Source organism: Anolis sagrei, chromosome 1 (genome assembly GCF_037176765.1).
Source record: "Anolis sagrei isolate rAnoSag1 chromosome 1, rAnoSag1.mat, whole genome shotgun sequence".
In the NCBI taxonomy this organism is placed as follows: Eukaryota; Metazoa; Chordata; class Lepidosauria; order Squamata; family Dactyloidae; genus Anolis; species Anolis sagrei.
Window position 1 is genome coordinate 288,727,008 of NC_090021.1, and position 19,399 is coordinate 288,746,406.

The 19,399-nt window shown below is 45.6% G+C and overlaps 1 protein-coding gene across 1 annotated transcript in view; it reads right to left on the reverse strand.

Annotated features, from left to right (window-relative positions):
• The window catches only part of ITPKA (inositol-trisphosphate 3-kinase A), a 77,695-nt gene extending 73,020 nt beyond the window's left edge, over window positions 1–4,675 (reverse strand). Inside the window, exon 1 of the mRNA XM_060760733.2 lies at window positions 3,816–4,675. Within this exon, the coding sequence (XP_060616716.2) occupies window positions 3,816–4,274 (459 nt within the window). The 5' untranslated portion in view covers window positions 4,275–4,675. The remainder of the gene's footprint in view (window positions 1–3,815) is intronic.
• Window positions 4,676–19,399: the final 14,724 nt, after the last annotated feature.

The following is a 19,399-nucleotide window of genomic DNA, read 5'->3' on the forward strand; positions in this document are numbered from 1 at the left end:
AAGTAAAACTACTCAATATAAACCTCTGTGCCTCTTCCAAGTTCTTCTTCAAATTGAAGTTAAGAGCACGTGAGGCCTAACAAAGTACCAAAACATAAAGAAAACATAACTGGAAGAAGCAATAACTACGTCTGTCTTTGAAAACATGGACTTTTTAGATGTTACACAGTGTAGAAGCCTATGTAAAAGATGAACTGCCACAGTCTCAAGTTTTCTGGAGACTCGATTCATCCCTTTTTGACAAGACAACTGTGGCTCGGGTCCAACTGAGTGGGTGTTGCAGATACACAAAGAGGGGGGAAGCTCCCTCTGACTTAAAAGGAAAGAGTGCTGGTTTCATCTTTGCCGAGATAATAATACGTGGGGGGGGGGGGGGATGTTGGTTAGATGCACCACTATAGAAACCCTGAGCACTGGTTATATAACATATATATAATCACACTGCACATCATGTTCTGTGCAAAGTGGGATTGTGTTGATATTCTACTCATTTAAAGTGGCTTCAATGCCACTTTGCAAGTTATTCTAATCCATAAAGCACTATTCCTAAAACCGTGTGGAAGGTGTATTTGTCACGCAGACAGACCTTCCCTTGAGTATTTCAGTGACACATGTGGCAGCCACTCATACGTTCCCACCCCCATGCATCCCACATATCCTGAGAATCTGCTGGAATTCTATGAAATGATCGAACTATGATGCATTGATTGAAATATGTAGTATTTGTGCTTTTCTTAAATGTACAAAGAATTATTTACAGCAAATATGCAACAGGAGGTTTACTTACTTAGAGGTAAGACCCACTGAATACAGAGGGGGACACTCAGAATCTATTCTAAACCACGGCAGCAGTACAAGGGCCCTTTCAGACAGGCCCTATATTCCAGGATCTGATCCCAGGTGTTCTGTTTATCCCAGATTATCTGGCATTGTGGACTCATATAATCCAGATTAAAGCAGAAAAAATGGAATCATATCCTGGGATATAGGACCTGTCTGGAAAAGGCCCTAGTCCAATCTTTCCGAACCCTGGAATTCCAGGTTTGATGTTGAGGGATTTAGGATACTCTGGTTGAAGTATCTCCCAAACACTGGTCTTCCAGGTTTTCTGGACGTCAGTTCCCAGATTCTCCAATCATTGGCCACAGCAGGTGAGGCTTTTGGGAGTTGAAGTACAAAAACACCTGGAGGACTAGAGTCTGGGGAACCCTGAATTTCTAGGACATGATAATATGGACTTGAGGCATTCAAAGTAGTATCACACTGCTCTAACCCTGGGCACATTAATGATGTAGAATGAGTGCAGCTTGACGCCCCTTTTCCTGCTCTGCTTTGACTGGGCGTTCCTATATGGAAAGTAGTTGGACTGGGTGGCCCTTGTGGTCTTTTCTAACTCCAAGATTCTATGAGTTTGTTGTCGAATGCTTTCATGACCAGAATCACTGGGTTGCTTAGAGTTTTCCGGGATGTGTGGCCATGTTTAAGATGCGTTCTCTCCGGACATGTCACCCACATCTATGGCAGGCGTCCTCACAACCTCTGAGGATGCCTGCCATAGATATGGGTGAAATGTTAGGAGAGAATGCTTCTGGAATTTGGCCATACAGCCTGGGAAACTCACAGCAACCCACATTCTATGAGTTTTCATTCTATGAGTCTGGTTTTTATTTTATTTTATTTTATTTTTGTTTTTGTTTTTTTGTTTGTTTTTTTTCTTGGAGGTGCCAATTTAGACAAGTCCCTAGTTTCCATCTGTGGTATGCTGAAAGATATGCAAAGTTTATTCTTGAGAAGCCATCATGCTTCTTAATTAGATATTATGCAACAAGTGACTGACAGAGTCTGACACATTCTGGGTGGCTATCTAAGAACAAGAGTGTTTTGATTCTGTATTCCTGCCTGGAAGAATGGGGCTGGACAGGAATCTCTATGAGCCACATGAAAACAGTGTTGAACTGCATACATTCTTTCTACAGCATATATCTAGGCCGGGCAAACTTGGGCCCTCCAGGTGCTTTGGATTTCAACTCCCATCATTTCAACTCCCTAACAGCCTCAGGCCCTTTCCTTTTCCCCCTCAGCCACTTAAGCAGAAAAGGAAGAGGCCTGGGGCTGTTAGGAATTGTGGGAGTTGAAGTCCAAAACAGTTGGAGGGCCCAAGTTTGCCCAGGCCTGGAATAGAGGCTTCTGAAGTGATACCTCAGTGCTCTTTAATTGATCTTGCCCTTTGATTGTGTGTTCCTCCCAACTCCGTGATTCTATGCACACTTGGTCTTTAGGCAGAGGTTGGTTGGCCATCTATCAGAAATGCTTTGATTTGTGCTCTTGGCCTGGCAGAATGGGGTTGGAGTGGATGCCTTGGGGGCGGGGGGTCTTTCCCAACCTGAGGAGTCGATGAGCTGTGAAAGTGGTGTCAAGCTGCATTCATTCCCCAGTGTAGATGCCCTCTAAGTGAAACCTCAGACTCACTGAGCGACTTGGAAGGCACTAAACAGACTGCACTCTGGAGGCATGGGATGCAGGGCCACAAAGTAGAGTCCACAATCTGTGAGAGTGGAGAAGAGCAAACAACAGACCACCTACTACAATGCAACCTGAGCCCTGCCACATACACAATGGAGGACCTTCTTGCAGCAACACCAGAGGCACTCCAAGTGGCCAGCTACTGGTCAAAGGACATTTAGTATCATGCCAAGTTTTTTAAACTCTGTGTTTTTTAAAATACATTACAACTTTACCCTCTGTTTGCTTCTGATACAATAAATAAATACTGCTCTTCATTTGATCTTGTCTTTTGATTGTGAGTTGGAAGAGACTACATGGGCCATCTAGTCCATGCCATGTAGAAAAGGCACAATCAAATCAAGTCAAATCAAGGGCCATCCAGCCTCTGTTTCAAAGCCTCCAAAGGAAGAGCTTCCACCATACTCTGAAACAGAGAGTTCCACCGCTGAACAGCTCTCACAGTCAGAACGGCCTCATGTTAGCCACCCTGAGTCTCTTGGGAAGATAGTGGTGGGGTATAAAGTTGTTGTGTTGTTTTGTCGTTGTTGTTGGAAGGAAAAAAGGCAGACCAAGGGCAAGATGGATGGAAGGTATCCTTAAAGTGACTGGCTTGACTCTGAAGGAGCTGGGGATGGCGACAGCTGAAAGGGAGCTCTGGCGTGGGCTGGTCCATGAAGTCATGAAGAGTCAGAAGCGACTGAACGAATAAACAATAACCACAATGGGCTGAACGCCTGGTTCCACAGCCAGGTCTTTAGCTGTCTCCTAAAGGTCAGGAGGGAAGAGGCCAACCTGATCTCGCTCAGGAGGGAGTGCCACAGCCGTGACACCACCACCAAGAAGACCCTGTCCCTCGTCCCCACCAGCCACACTTGTGAGGCCAGTGGGGCCGAGAGCAGGACCTCCCCGGAAGATCTTAACCTAGGAACTGGTTCATAGATTCTATTATTCTATGATTCAATGGCTGGCCACCTGTTGGGGCGCTTTCTCAGAACAGGTGACAATGGCTTCAAACTACAGGAAAGGAGATTCCACCTGAACATGAGGAAGAACTTCCTGAAGATGAGAGCTGTTCAGCAGTGGAACTCTCTGCCCTAGATTGTTGTGGAGGCTCCTTCTTTGGAGGCTTTTAAACAGGGGCTGGATGGGAAACTGTCGGGGTGCTTTGAAGGCGATTTTCCTGCTTCCTGGCAGAGGGTTGGACCGGATGGCCCATGAGGTGTCTTCCAACTCTAGGATTCGATGGCTGGCCACCTCTGGGGACGCCTTCCCATCCCTCTCCCGTGAGGCCTCCTCCTCCCCCTGCTCACCTGGTGGGTCTCCTCGCCGTGCTCGAGGTGGACGATGCCCTGGCTCCTGCCCTCGGTGTCGCTGAGCAGGTCGTCCTCGGAGTCCTCGAAGAGCGAGGAGGAGCCCGTGGAGGAGAGCGAGGAGGTGGAGAGGCGCCGCGTGGAAGGGAGGAGGGCGCCGCTCTCGGTGCTCAGCCAGGCGCCCTCGGGCTCGCCTGGCCGGCACCCTCCTCCTCCTCCTCCGGCGGGGCTCCGGGGACCTCCCTTGCCTTCCTCCTCATCCTCGGGCGTCACCGTCAGCTGCGGGATGACCGGCGGGAGCACCCCGTTGCGGGGCCGCGGGCAGCCCTTCTGCGCCGCCTCGGGCAGCGGCGTGCCTTGGGCGGCGGCCACGCAGCGCGCCTCGAAGAGCGACCGCAGCTCCCCGACGCTCAGGCGCTGGCCTCGGCTCGAGTCCGGGCTGCTCCCGCTGGCCTCCATGGAGGAGGGAGAGAGGAGGAGCACCCTCCGGGGCTTTCAGGGAGTCCCCTCCGCGCGGACGATGGGCTCGAGAGTGGCTCTCCTTGCCCGCCCGGCCAGCATGGCCCTCCAGCCGATCCCCGCCTCTCTTCTTCGCCCTCACCGGCCCATATGGGGGGCCTTTCCCCCGCGACCGCGGCGAGGAGGAAACCTGATGCTTCTTCGTCGCTTCCCACGCGCGATCCGGAGACCCCCGCTCTTTCCTCCCTGCCTTTCCTTTCTTTCTCTTCTCTTCTCTTCCCACTCGCGCTTCTCTCTGTCTTTCCACTCACTCACTCAAACCAGGCAGCGCCTCCAAATCCGAGTGAAGGAAGCGCCGGGGAAGTTGTTGGCTCCGCCTCCGCGAGTGGGCTGCAACCTCTTCGTGGGGAGGGACAAAGTTCAGCCCTTCGGGGAAGGAGGGAAGCAAGGAAGCAAGTGCGCGGGGGAGGGGGGCGGGGGCGTGGAGGGAGCGGGCGAGGGCGGATGGAGAGCGGGAGGAGCCCACAAACAACAACACGCCAAGTTCAACAACTCCAAACGCTGCTTGGGTTTCCGTCACAGTCCCAAGGCAACGCGAAGCATTGGCATAAGCCAGGCATGGGGAAACTTCGGCTCTCCAGGTGTTTTGGACCAAAACACCTGGAGGGCCGAAGTTTTCCCATGCCTGGTAAGTGCTGAACTATGTCCCGAGTCTGTCTCATAGAGAACCAAGCCGAAACAGGCACATGTAGGATGAAAGCCGGACAATAGTAGGATAGCTGGGTCCGGAAGCTCCGAGCGTTACGGAGATGCCGCATCGCTCTATCGGGAGCGCTGTTTGCGCAAGAGAGACTTAGCTAATGCAAGCCAGGCCGGAGACAGATAATATAGAAGGAATGTAAGAGTTCTTTAGTGGTGAAACCCTAACCCTGAACCAGGCCCGTAGCCAGGATTTCGATTCGGGGGGGGGGGGGGCTGAGTTTGATGGGGGGCTGAGTCTGAGTGAAAGAGGGTCTACCCTAGCAAACCTTTTGTACCGTTTCCCCCATACCCCCATACATATGGGATATATTGAGCATGGTGATCAGATCATGATATGAATAAACATAACAGTTTAAATAATGTACCAGCAAGGCCTTCTCGTGGACCACCCTGAGAATACCATAAACCTAAGCCTGACCCCTTACCCAAACCCTTACATTAACCCAAACCTTAAGCCTTACCCTAACTCTAAACTGTACCCAAACCATAACCCAAACCCTTATTAAACTAACCCTTACGCTAACTCAAACCCTAAACCTTACCCTACCCCTAAACCATACCCTAACCCTAACCGTAACCCAACCCAAAACCTTACCCTAACCCTTACCCCAACCCTTAATAATAATAATAAACCCTTATGCTAACCCAAACCCCAAACCTTACCCTAACCCTAAACCGTACCCTAACCATAACCCCTAACCCTAACCCTTAATAATAATAATAAACCCTTACACTAACCCAAACCCTAAACCTTACCCTAACCTTAAACCGTACCCTAACTGTAACTCAAACCCAAACCCAAAACCTTACCCCAACCCTTAATAATAATAATAAACCCTTACACTAACCCAAACCCTAAACCATACCCTAACCATAACCCCTTACCCTATCTGTAACCCTAACCCATACCCTAAACCTTGCCCTAAACCTTACCAAGTGTTCCCTCCTTTCTATCCTTCTTTTGCTCTCCCCACTCTCACTCCGCCTCCTCTCTTCCCTTATTCACAGCCACCTTTGCAGCATCTCCGTAACACTCGGAGCTTCCAGACCCAGCTATCATACTATCACCAATAGCCGAAACCAAGGGCACAACAACATCTGTTACAGAACTCCAATATGCTGATGATAATGTCGTCCATGTGCAGTCAGAAGAAGACCTACAAGCAACTCTAAACACCTTTGCAGAAGCATGCAAGAAGCTCGGCCTGTCATTGAACATCGAGAAAAGCAAAGAGCTCTTCCAGCAGTCACCAGCCAATCCCTCTCCAATGCCAGAAATACAGCTTAATGGTGTAACATTAGAAAATGTTGACCATTTCTGCTACCTTGGCAGCCACCTCTCCACAAAAGTCAACATTGACATTGAAATACAACACCATCTGAGCTGTGTGAGTACAGCATTCTTCCGAATGAAGCTGAGAGTGTTTGAGGACCAGGACATCCGTAGAGATACCAAGGTGCTTGTTTATAACTCTATTGTCCTCCCAACCCTGCTGTATGCCTGCGAAACGTGGACTGTCTACAAACGTCATGCAACACCTGGAACGATTCCATCAGCGCTCCCTCCAAAAAATCCTGCATATCCCTTGGGAAGACAGACGGACAAATGTCAGCGTGCTGGAAGAAGCAAAGACCACCAGCATTGAAGCAATGGCCCTTTGCCATCAACTCTGCTGGACTGGGCACGTTGTCCAAATGCCCGATCACCATCTCCCAAAGCAGTTACTCTACTCCAAACTCAAGTACGGGAAACAGAATGTTGGTGGTCAGGAAAAGAGATTTAAAGATGGGCTTAAAGCCAGCCTCAAAAACTGTGGCATAGACACTGAGAACTGGGAAGCCCTGGCCCTTGAGCTCTCTAACTGGAGGTCAGTTGTGGCCAGCAGTGCTGCAGAATTTGAAGAAGCACAAATGGAGGGCGAAAGGAAGAAACGTGCCAAGAGGAAGGTATGTCAAGCCTACCCTGACTGTCTGGAAACCGATGTCCTCACTGCAGAAGAACATGCGGATCAAGAATAGGGCTCCACAGCTACCTATGAACCCACCGCCAAGACACCACATCTGGAAGACAATCATATTGAGCTATGAGGGAGTAAGTAAGATGCCCTTTAATGCTCTTATTTCAGGGGTGTCAAATTCATTTTCATCCAGGTCCACATCAGCCTTATAGTTGCCTTCAAAGGGCTGTTTAATCAATGGATGGAGAATCTGTGGATACAGATATATATTGGTTGGTGCTCTTTACCCATTTTGGGAGGTCTCCTGGACTTACTGCTGAGCCTGAAACCCCAGGTTTCAGCAGTGGCCAGGGGAGCATTCGCACAATTAAAACTTGTGCGCCAGTTGTGCCCTTATCTTGGGAAATCAGACTTGTCCATGGTGGTCCATGTGCTGGTTCCATCATGTATAGACTACTGCAACATGCTCTACAGGGGTTTGCTTTTGGAGACTGTTCAGAAGCGTCAAATGGTCCAAAGGGCTGCAGCAAGATTGCTCACCAGAGCAGTGTACAGGGAACACACAACCCCTCTGTTATGTCAGTTCCACTGAATGCCCGTCAGTTCCACTGAATGCCCGCACTTTGAATTGTGCTCACTTCCAACTCTTTGTGACCTCATGGACCAGCCCGTGCTAGAGCTCCCTGCAGGCTGTGGCCACCCCCAGCTCCTTCAAGGTCAAGCCAGTCATTCAAGGATCCCATCCATCCATCTTGCCCTTGGTCGGCCCCTCTTCCTTTTTCCTTCCTTTTCCCCAGCATCATTGTCTTTTCCAAGCTTTCCTGTCTTCTCATTATATGGCCAAAGTACTTCATCTTTGTCTCTAGTGTCCTTCCCTCCAGCCAGGCTTTATTTCCTGAAGTATGGACTGGTTGGATCTTCTCATGGTCCAAGGCACTCTCAGAATTTTCCTCCAGCACCACAGTTCAAAAGTGTAGATCTCCTTCGCTCAGCCTTCCTTATGGTCCAGCTCTCACATCCATAAGTTACTTCGGGGAATACCATTGCTTTAACTATGCGGATCTTCATTGCCAGTGTGGTCTCTATTCTTCACTATTTTATCAAGATTAGCCATTGCTCTCCTCCCAAGAAGTAAATGTCTTCTGATTTCCTGGCTACAATCTGCATCTACAGTAATCTTTGCAACTAGAAAAACAAAGTCAGTCGCTGTCTCCATGTTTTCTCCCTCAATTTTCCAGTTATCAATCAGTTATCAATCGGGGGCTCCTATCTTCCGCATTTTTAAACTTATTAGACTGTATATAAATACAGTAAATAAATAAATAAAGTGGGAGTACATTGTGTTAACTCAGTTTAACTGCACTGTGGAAATAATGTAGTTTGCCACCAGTTTAACTGCCATAACTCAGGGATATAGAATCCTGGGCTTTATAGTTTTGCAAGGACTTCAGCCTTATTTGTCAAAGAGTAATGGTGCCTCACCACACTACAACTCCTAGGATTCTGTAGCATTGAGCCATGATACTTAAATTGGTGGCATTAATTCACAAATGAGAATTACCTCCGAGGAGTAGTGTATAAGATTGTGCTGCTGTTTCTTATATTTAAGCATTGCTAGCCCACCTGGGATAATAAGAGGTGTCTTGAAAGTACTTGTGAGAGAAAGATGGTTGTGCTTGTTTGTTCCAGTATTAAAAAGGAAAGGAGTCTTGTGGCTCCTTTAAGACTAATCGGTTTATTTCAGCAGGTTTCCAGTTCTTGAAAAACATGGCATTGTTGCTAAGATTATGTTTAGAAAAAGAGTTAGTGACGTCAGTAAATACACTATAATAAAGTGACACCGAACACTTAAAATATCACAACATAAACTGAATCACATTAATAAAAGGATGTGTGTTTTTTCCTTGCTCCTTAGCAGAGATTTTCTGTCTAGGAAGGAGTCCTGCTTTCAATGTACATATTTACATTATGGGTAATGATCCACTAATAGAACTTGGTTTGAGTTGGCATTCCCATAGTCTCAAGGTACATCTCCACTGTGCAGCTAATGCATCTTGATGCTACTTTAACAGCTATGGCTCAATGCTGTGGAATCCTGGGAATTGTAGTTTTACAAGGTCTTTAATCTTCTCTGTCAAAGAGTGCTGGTGTTTCAGTTCCCAGGATTTCATAGCATTGATCCATGACAATCCAAGTGGTGTCAAACTGCATTAATTCTACAATCCACCCTCAAGTCATACAGTCATAGAATCATAAAGTTGGAAGAGACGTCATGGGCCATCCAGTCCAACCCCCTGCCAAGAAGCAGGAAAATTGCCTTCAAAGCACCCCGACAGATGGCCATCCAGTTTCTGTTTAAAAGCCTCCAAAGAAGGAGCCTCCACCACACTCCGGGGCAGAGAGTTCCACTGCTGAACAGCTCTCACAGGAAATTCTTCCCAATGTTCAGATGGAATCTCCTTTCTTGTAGTTTGGGTAAGTCTCTCTTACTCACTCACACAAGAAGTCAAGCCCATAATGCATGTTTGAACTAAAAGTGTATCATAACTCTGAAACACTTACCAATTCCCAATATTTAGTCCTCTAAGTGTTTTGGACTCCCACAAACCTCATCCGACTTAGCCAAAGATGAAATCAGAAACACATAGAATATCAGAATTGGGTAAATACTGTATTATAGCTTAGATCTCTTGTTGAAACAGGAGCAGGGATCCATTTTGTTGGACCAGAAATGATGTGATATTAATTCTAATTTTAGCTTTTCAAAAACCACACTGCAAAGTATTTGATACTTCGTTTTGGTCTGATAAGAGTCTATTGCTGGGAGGTGAGATTGGAGAACAACAGGCTGTTTCAAAAAAGGAGCAAGCTTATTCATGTGGGGGGGGGGGACGGGTGTTTGAGAAATGCATACTTGTTCTAGAAGAAAGCACAGGCTGAAGTGGGATCAGATTCAACAGCAACAGGTTAATTATAATCCCTCATTGGTAGGAAGCAGTTGGCCTGTTCGTGCATCTTTTTCAAAACTACTGGATTTGTTTACTGAAATGTGTTAATTGAACTAGAGATTTTTATTCAGAGACTCGCAGATTCACAAATACCTGTAATATTTTGCTAGTACAGGGGCTGCCTATGGGGAACTTAGGCTGCATATACACTGTCATATAATCCAGTTTGAAACTGCATTACATGGTTAGTGTAATAATAATATCACTTTGTTTATATTCCGCCCTTCTCCCCAAGGGGATTCAGAGTGTTACAGTGAAATACAATGAGACACAAATACACAGATAAAGGCAAAGGCTTCTCCTTTCATTTCCACCTCTAGAGGCGTTGCTCATCTCCAGCTCTTCTCCATTTCTAAGCCGAGGAGCCTGCGTTGTCCACAGACACCTGGTCATGTGGCCGGCATGACTGCATGGAGCATCTTTTTGCCTTTTCCTGCCAAAGTGGTACCTATTGATTTATTCACATTTGCATGTTTTCGAACTGCTAAGTGGGCAGGAGCCAGGGCTCACAGACGGAGCTCATCCCATCCCGCAGATTCGCACTGGCAACCTTCAGGTCAGCAGTTCAGCAGCACAAGGATTTAACCCACTGTGCCACCCTCATATAATGCAGTGTAGATGAGGACTAATTGTGAGATTAGCTGTCAGAACTTGAAAATGTATCCTATCTTCAGACTATAGCTCTCAGAATCATAAAAAGATATTCTAGGGATTACTGTGTAAAATATAGTGAGATATTCTTGGAGTTATAGTGCAAAAACAGTTTCCAAGGCCTGCCCATACATGTGTATGTTGGTGCCTCCAAATCACCTGTAGATTTATGGTGGCTTCAGAATTTGCTAACATTTAAAGGAATATTCAAAGATGATTTGCCGTTTTCTTGCTCTGAAATATAGCTGACAACATTTGGTATTAATAGGTGGTGTCCCATCCAGGTAACCAACGCTAACACTGCTTAGTTTCCAAGATCAGATGGGATCTGGTGCCTTTAGGGCAGTGGTATTAAACTTGTGACCCTCCAGGTGTTTTGGACTTCAGTTTCCAGAACTTCTGGCCATTGGGCAAGCTGGCTAGGGCTTCTGGGAGTTGGAGGCCCAAACATCTGGAGAACCACAGGTAGTAACTTCTGTTTTGGAGTATTTACATCCTCTAGGGATGAAAAACTGAAGCTTCAAAGTCCAAATTTGTTTCCTCTGCTGGTCTTTTTTTTTCTACCTGGCTTCCAGCACAACCCCGTATCCTGCCCACTTCCATCCTACAAAAGCTACTAAACACCTCAAACACTTTCTCATAAGCTGAGACAGATAGCCAAACTACACAATAATTTGCAAGCATACCGTATGCTTCCTGTTTTGATTTCTCAAATGTGTGCATAAATGTCCCAATTCAGATCTGGACTCTAGCAAAGGAGGGAATTTTAAGCCATTGCCTTTTTCCCAGTATGACCCAGGACTGCATATGAGAGACACATTCGCTTTTGAATACGGAAAAACAAAATTTGTGTCAGGAGCGTCTTTAAAAACTGCAAGTTGCTTGGCCGTCTGCAAGGATGTTACCCATGGGACTCCCGGATGTTTTACTATCCTGTGGGAGGCTTCTCTCACGTCCCCACATGAGAAACTAGAGCTGACAGATAGGAACTCACCTCACTCCCTGTTTTCGAACCGCCGACCTTTTGGTCAGCAGTCCTGCCGGCACAAGGGTTTAACTCATTGAGCCACTGGGGGGAGGTCTATAAGAAAAATAAATAGATATAGTTGGGTATATGCATTGTATTAAACACAATGCATAGTAAGTCAGAGAGGCAAATTGCATTGTACAGGACAAGGAAGACTTTGGCAGAAATTTTCACTTGCAAAGAACTTAAGTCATTCTTGCTCTTGCATAAGTCAATCCAGAAGTAAATGGCAGTGTATTCATTTGCTGCACATTTAACAGTTTATTCATTTTATATCTGATCCAACTATTAAAGGACAAATGGTCCTCCCTTTAACAGAATTTGAGCAACTGATACCAGAATGGATACAAAGCAAAATGGCCTAGTTTGTGCAGTCTCTACAATTTTAAAAAAGAGAAGCAATGGATACCACAAACACAGAAATGGGAAATAGAAGAGCACCAAGAATATGAGTCCTTCAAATTTGGCATCATCCAAAATAAGGGAGAATACATGCAAGATAATATATAAATGGTACTTAGCATCTCAAAAGATAAATTACACTATGTAACACTATTTTTGTTCCTGGGTTATAAATGTTATTTCCTAATTGGTTACATAAAAACCTGGGGGAAAAATGAAACTGCTAAAACTTTGTTTTTGCAGGACAGAGTGCAGCACATTTGCTATAGTTTTTCAATAAATATTTCATAGACTCTCAACTAATTCAATATAGTTTGTGGCAGCCACAAAAATGAGGTTTCTGGAGTATAACAATTACTTTCATAGTAAGTTCCGCACAATTAAACAGAAAATAACACTTTCAAACCAGGAACAGATTTTTTAAAAAATAGTACATAGTGTTATCCAATAAAAAATATGCTGGGGGGGGGGGGGGGGACTGTAATGAATTGGTTTCATTTTAAGTAAATTGGGCAGGGCTTTTAGTTTGGTGATCTGATACATGACTTCTCTTTCTCCCACATGGTGAACATGGCTTCTCTTTCTCCCAAATATATGTTCACAACACCACTGTAAGAGAAAATCCAGAGTGTATTGCCTGTTGTACAAACCAATATACAGGCAGTTCCCAAGTTACGAACAAGATAGGTTCTGTAGGTTTGTTCTTAAGTTGAATGTGTATATAAGTCAGAACAGGTACAATTTTAAATATAACTCAATATAGATAGAGAGATAGAGATTGCTGTTTATTTGTTCAGTTACTTCCAACTCTTTGTGACCTGATGGACCAGTCCACGCCACAGCTCCCTGCCAGCCGTCACCACCCCCAGCTCCTTCAAGGTCAAGCAGGTCACTTCAAGGATACCATCCATCCCTCTTGCTTTTGGTCGGCCTCTCTTCCTTTTCCCTTCTATTTTCCTCAGCATTATTGTCTTCTCTAAACTTTCCTGTCTTCTCATGATGTGGCCAAAGTGCTTCATCTTTGCCTCTACTATCCTTCCCTCGAATGAGCAGTCAGGCTTTATTTCATGAAGTACGGACTGGTTGGATCTTCTCTTCGTCCAAGGCACTCTCAGAATTTTCCTCCAGCACTACAGTTCAAAAGCATCTATCTTCCTTCACTCAGCCTTCCTTATGGTCCAGCTCTCACATCCATAGGTTACTACAGGGAATACCATTGCTTTAACTATGCGGATCTTCATTGCCAGTGTCTACTCTACTCTTCACTATTTTATTGAGATTGTTCATTGCTCTCCTCCCAAGAAGTAAACGTCTTCTGGTTTCCTTACTGCAGTCTGCATCTGCAGTAATTTTCGTGGGTAGAAATACAAAGTCTGTCACTGCCTCCACATTTTCTCCCTCTATTTTCCAATTATCAGTCAGTCTGGCTGCCATAATCTTGGTTTTTATAATGTTTAACTGAAACCCAGCTTTTGCATTTTCTTCTTTCACCTTGGTTAGAAGGCTCCTCAGCTCCTCCTCACTTTCAGCCATCAAAGCCATCAGAGAGAGAGAGAGGGATGGAGGGAGAGGTGCAAGCTTTGGATAGCATCTAGAAGGTTTAAACCCTGTGGTCAGAGTTTGTTTTGCTCTGTGTGACCCTGTTCAGAAGATTTCATGTCACTTTCTGTCCCTGTGATAATTTGATTTTGAAAAAATTGGCTTGTTGTGGAAACAAGGATTGTTGATAAAGATTCAGTTGAGACACGTTTTTCCCATGATAATAACTCTTTTAGGAATGAATTTCCCTTCCAAGGGGAAGATTCCTCTCACATCCTGTTGTCTCACCCCCATTCTTAGGGATGAGTTGTTTGTAAGTTGGATGTGTGTAACTTGGGGACTGCCTGTACACATGCCCTACACCCTACCATCCTGTCAGCACAAATGGACATGCTGAGAAGTCATGATAGACAGACAAAGAGATAAAAAAAGAAACCAGCACTAACACTGAGCCAGTCCCTTCATCTGCGTAGAAGAGTTAGAGGCCTGGAGATGAGGAAGGAAACCAGGGTATTCCTTTTCTGCCCTATGGTTAGAGTTCCCTTTCACTGACCTGACCACCTTTAGAGATAGCCAGAGGCACTTTCTCTGCGTCAGCTTCTCTCACCCTAAAGTCAGGCTGGTTCAAGGACATATTTCATCAACCAGCCTGGAGGCTTCCTGTACAATACAAATCATAACTCTGCTTTTTCATGTGATTATAATGCAACCAGTTTTTCCTGGTTAGCAGGAACACAAAGGTCCACAGTGCCTTCTAATTTTGTGTGACAGTCCTGCTATGCCAGATAGGTATTTGAAGAAAGGGCAAAATGGCCCATGAGGCAAAAGGAAATGTTTAAAATGTTCCCCTTGAAGTATTGCATCCATATTCATGAAGGGATCTTCCAAGTAGCCTTTCTTTCAAATATCTGTCATATCATCGATGTAGGTGAGTCATATGTTACTGGAACCTATCACTTAAAGTACTATTGGCCCTATACATTAAATGAGCATTGTTGCCACTTTTTTCCTGAAACATATGGGGAAAGAAATAGATCTCTAGCTTATGTCAAATCAGGATGGAGTGACATCAAAACCAGGATGCAAAATTCCCAGCTCCTTGCAATTTCTCACAACATCAGATTATAATCTTGTAATTTCAGTTTTGTTCCTGACAGGCACAATTCTTCATTTTCTATAGTGATCTTCTTTCTTCAGTTTTGTATGTCTCATCCATCTGAGCAGGGAACGGAGAAGGGATGTAGACCCTCTTTGCCTTCATCCACGTGCACAAATGTGAACAGGAGACAAAGAGTCACTAAAGGAATAGCTTTAAGGAATAGCTAGTGCTCCCAACCAGACACAGCATAGCATATAGCCCCAGGCAGCTCAGCTGGTGGCTGCCCCAGTTCCAGCTCCAACATATAAGACAAGGAAGATTTGCACACGTTTATGCATTCACACAAGGAAGAAAGTACACAGTACATCATGTACTCCGAAACCGACGGTGATGGGTTCTCCTCAATAGGAGAGGCTAACATGCATTATAGCAGTTCTGGTTTATTGGAGACTGGTCCAATTACTCCCCTGCCATCCAACTTTCAAGCTGCTTTTAAAATGTCCCAGTTTCTCTTTCCTCCTCCTATCTTTGTCCTGAACTTCCTTCAGGTTAGGCAATCTGAGTTCAAAATGCAAACATAGTTTGTATTCAATTAACTCAGTAGCAGTTGAAGGAGATAAGGAGACTCAATCTTGTGTTTCCTTGCTGGTTGGCTCTGGCAAAAGCAAACTGCAACAGCACCAATTCTTCCATCATCTTCTTATTGAGTATTCGTACCAAGTTTGATCCAGATCTATCATCTTGACCACACTCAGATTTGCTTGGCTACATGCCTCCCAGTTTTCCTCTGTGAAATTTTGGTGGGCAAAAATCTTCTTAGCCAAATAGGTTGTGGCAGGATTTAGGAGTGTATGCTCTGTTATTATTATCCTACACCTCACCCTTCACCTTTATTGTATACTATTTTTACTCAACATTTTTAAAAGGCATTCTTTCTAGAAAACATAGTAGCGAATATGCACTGCAAACAGATGATTCCAGGTTCAGGGTCACACAGGGGCGACTCAACCCATTACGCAAAGTAAGTATTTGCAGTATAGTTGATTTTGCCCAGGGGCGCTCTTGAGGCACTCTTGGGGGAAAATAGAACTTGGCATATGTGAGTTGTAGTTACTGGGATGTATAGTTCACCTACAATCAAAGAGCATTCTGAACTCCACCAATGATGGAATTGAACCAAATATGGCACACAGAACTCCCATGACAAACATAAAATATATATCAGTGATTGGTTGGGGGGGGGGGGGGACCAAAATACTGTTTGCTTACCGTTGAAAATTACCTAGGGCTGCCTCTGGGGTCACATATCAGATACTTTACTTACTTACTTACTTAGGCAATCCCTCATTGCCAAGTATGATGGCCTTCCAAGTGCAGTGTGTTGGCGGTGGATATGTAGGTGACTCTGGAGCCCTATTCCTGACCCACATGTTCTCCCACAGTGAGAGCATTGGTTTCCAGTCCCGGTCAGGGATGGCTTGAAGCACCTTCCCCATGGCAAGTTTCTCCCTTTCTCCCTCCATTCGTGCCTCTTTAAATTCTACAGCACTGTTGGTTACAGCTGACCTCCTGTTAGAGTGCTCAAGGGCCAGGGCTTCCCAGTTCTCGGTCTCTATGACACATTTTATAAGGTTAGCTTTAAGCCCATCTTTAAATCTCTTTTCCTGTCCACCAACATTCTGTTTTCTATTCTTGAGTTGGGAGTCTAGTGACTGGTTTTGGAGAAAGTGATTGGGCATTCGGACAACATGGCCAGCGGTGTTGACAGCGTAGGACCATCACTTCAATTGCTTCTTTCAGCACACTGACATTTGTCTGCCTTTCTTCCCAAGAGATTTGCAGGATTTTTCAGAGGCAATGCAGATGGAATCGTTCCAGGAGTTGAATGTGACGTGACGTCTGTAGACAGTCCACTTTGTACTTCATATCAGATAACAATAAAAGCAACGACAACTCGAGGACCGTATTAAGACCCTTAAGGACATTCAGGAACTTGAGCTCTTCTTAGATACCACACACCACACTGGCCTAGACACGCAGCCCATATCACACCAACATTACGGGGAGGCTCAACAGAACAGCACCTCAGATGTGGACAACCCTCAGGCTTGGAGAAATGTCACCCTTAGAAGGACACATAGGACCCAGAAGCCTCCTCAGAATACCTCTGCTCAGCTGCAGTTACACAATAGATTCCAAATTCTCACACAACTAGCACCTGACCAAGAAACACAACATATTGGGGAAGACCAGAATGGCTTAGATATTGATCAGTGGCTCATCCTTGATCAGTGTGCGGGGGACAGCCCTGACTGGGACAACACTTCACAACATTCACACTTGCACAATCCTGCAGGTGTACCATCCCCAACCATAGACCAGGAGCAACAGGAACACATACAGGAGAACCATAGGCTCTCGGACGAATCTCAATGGATTGTCCTTGACGAATGCACCGGGGATGTCGAGGAGGAGGACAACACTTTTCACCTACACAATTCACACCAACAGGATCACTTTTCTGGAGACCTACACACTACATTGCACAAAAGGGGCGCTGTCATTCCTGAAAGTAAACAGGTCTTGGTAGTAGGCGACTCCCTCCTTAGAGGAACGGAAGCTGTCATTTCCAGACCAGATGGGATGGCTCGAGAAATATGCTGCCTACCGGGGGCAAAAATACACCATATCACTCAGAGGCTCACCAGGCTCCTCAAGCCCTATCACCGTCCTCCCCTCATGTTGATTCATGTAGGAACCAATGATACTGCAAGGCATACGTTTCAAAAGATCACAAATGATTTTCGAGCTCTAGGAGCAATGCTAAAAGAATGTAATGTACAGGTGGTCTTTTCATCCCTCCTCCCTGTTGTAAGACACGGACCCACAAGAGCCAGAAAAATAGTACAGGTCAATGACTGGCTTAGAAAATGGTGTCAGGAGGAACGCTTTGGCTTCCTCGACCATGGCCTGCTATTCCAGGAGGATGGCCTACTGGCAAGGGATGGGGTGCATCTCACACAAGTAGGAAAACACTTTTTTGCTCACAGACTCGCAAACCTCATTAGACGCACTTTAAACTAGGTCCACCGGGGGAGGGGGACAACAGCCTTGCGAACACTACTTTACCCATAATGTCTGGGAATCGCCAGAAGGCTAAACGGAGGGCTGCACAAACACAACAAGGACCAAGTACCAAAAGCACAATAATCCCAATTAAACAGCTCAAGGGAAGATCCCAGGGGCTCACATGTCTTTACACTAATGCACAGAGCATGGGAAATAAACAAGACGAACTCCAACTTCTAGCACAACACCACAAATATGATATCATAGCCATCACTGAAACCTGGTGGGATGACTCCTATCGCTGGAATGTAGATATCGAGGGGTATAACCTCTTTCACAGAAACCGAACAAAAGGGAGAGGAGGCAACAAGGGGATTGGCTACTCTTGATCTCATCCTAACAAATGCGGAGGACCTGATCGATGCGGTCGAAGTGGTAGGATCCTTAGGGGCAAGTGACCATGTGCTCCTGCAATTTGAGGTACAAAGGAAGGCCGAAACTAAGACAAGTCAAACCCGCATTTTGGACTTTAGGAGAGCTGATTTCCAAAAAATGAAGGAAACGCTGAGCAGCATTCAGTGGACACAGATACTAAAAGACAAGGGAGCTACGGATGGATGGGAATTTCTCAAGAGTGAAATACTCAAGGCGCAATTGCAAACCGTGCCAACAAAGAGAAAAAATAGGACAAGTGCAAAGAAGCCAGAATGGATGTCCAAAGAACTTCTAACTGTGCTAAGACAGAAAAGAGACATGCACAAGAAGTGGAAAAAGGGAGAAATCACCAAAGAAGAATTCAAACAAATAGCCAACACCTGTAGGGAAAAGGTCCGCAAGGCTAAAGCAAAAAACGAGCTCAGACTTGCCAGGGACATTAAAAACAATAAAAAGGGCTTCTATTCTTATGTCAGTAGAAAAAGGAAAAACAAGGAGGCGATAGGACCTCTTCGAGGAGAAGATGGGGCAATGCTGACAGGGGATAGGGAAAAGGCAGAACTACTTAATGCCTTCTTTGCCTCGGTCTTCTCACAAAAAGAGAGTCTTCAACCTCAGCAAGATGGAGTGGATGAGGGATTGGAGGACATCCAACCCCAAATTGGGAAAGAAGTCGTCCAGGAATACCTGGCCGCTCTTAATGAGTTCAAGTCCCCAGGGCCAGATCAACTACACCCCAGAGTATTGAAGGAACTAGCGGAAGTCATTTCGGAACCATTGGCAACCATCTTTGAGAGTTCTTGGAGAACGGGAGAAGTTCCAGCAGATTGGAGGAGGGCCAATGTGGTCCCAATCTTCAAGAAGGGAAAAAAGGACGACCCAAACAACTACCGTCCGGTCAGCCTCACGTCGATACCGGGCAAGATTCTGGAAAAGATTGTTAAGGAAGTGGTCTGCAAACACTTAGAAACAAATGCAGTCATCGCTAATAGTCAACATGGATTTATCAAAAACAAGTCATGCCAGACTAATCTGATCTCTTTCTTCGATAGAGCTACAAGCTGGGTAGATGCGGGGAATGCCGTGGATGTAGCGTACCTGGATTTCAGTAAGGCCTTCGACAAGGTCCCCCATGACCTTCTGGCAAGGAAACTAGTCCAATGTGGGCTAGGCAA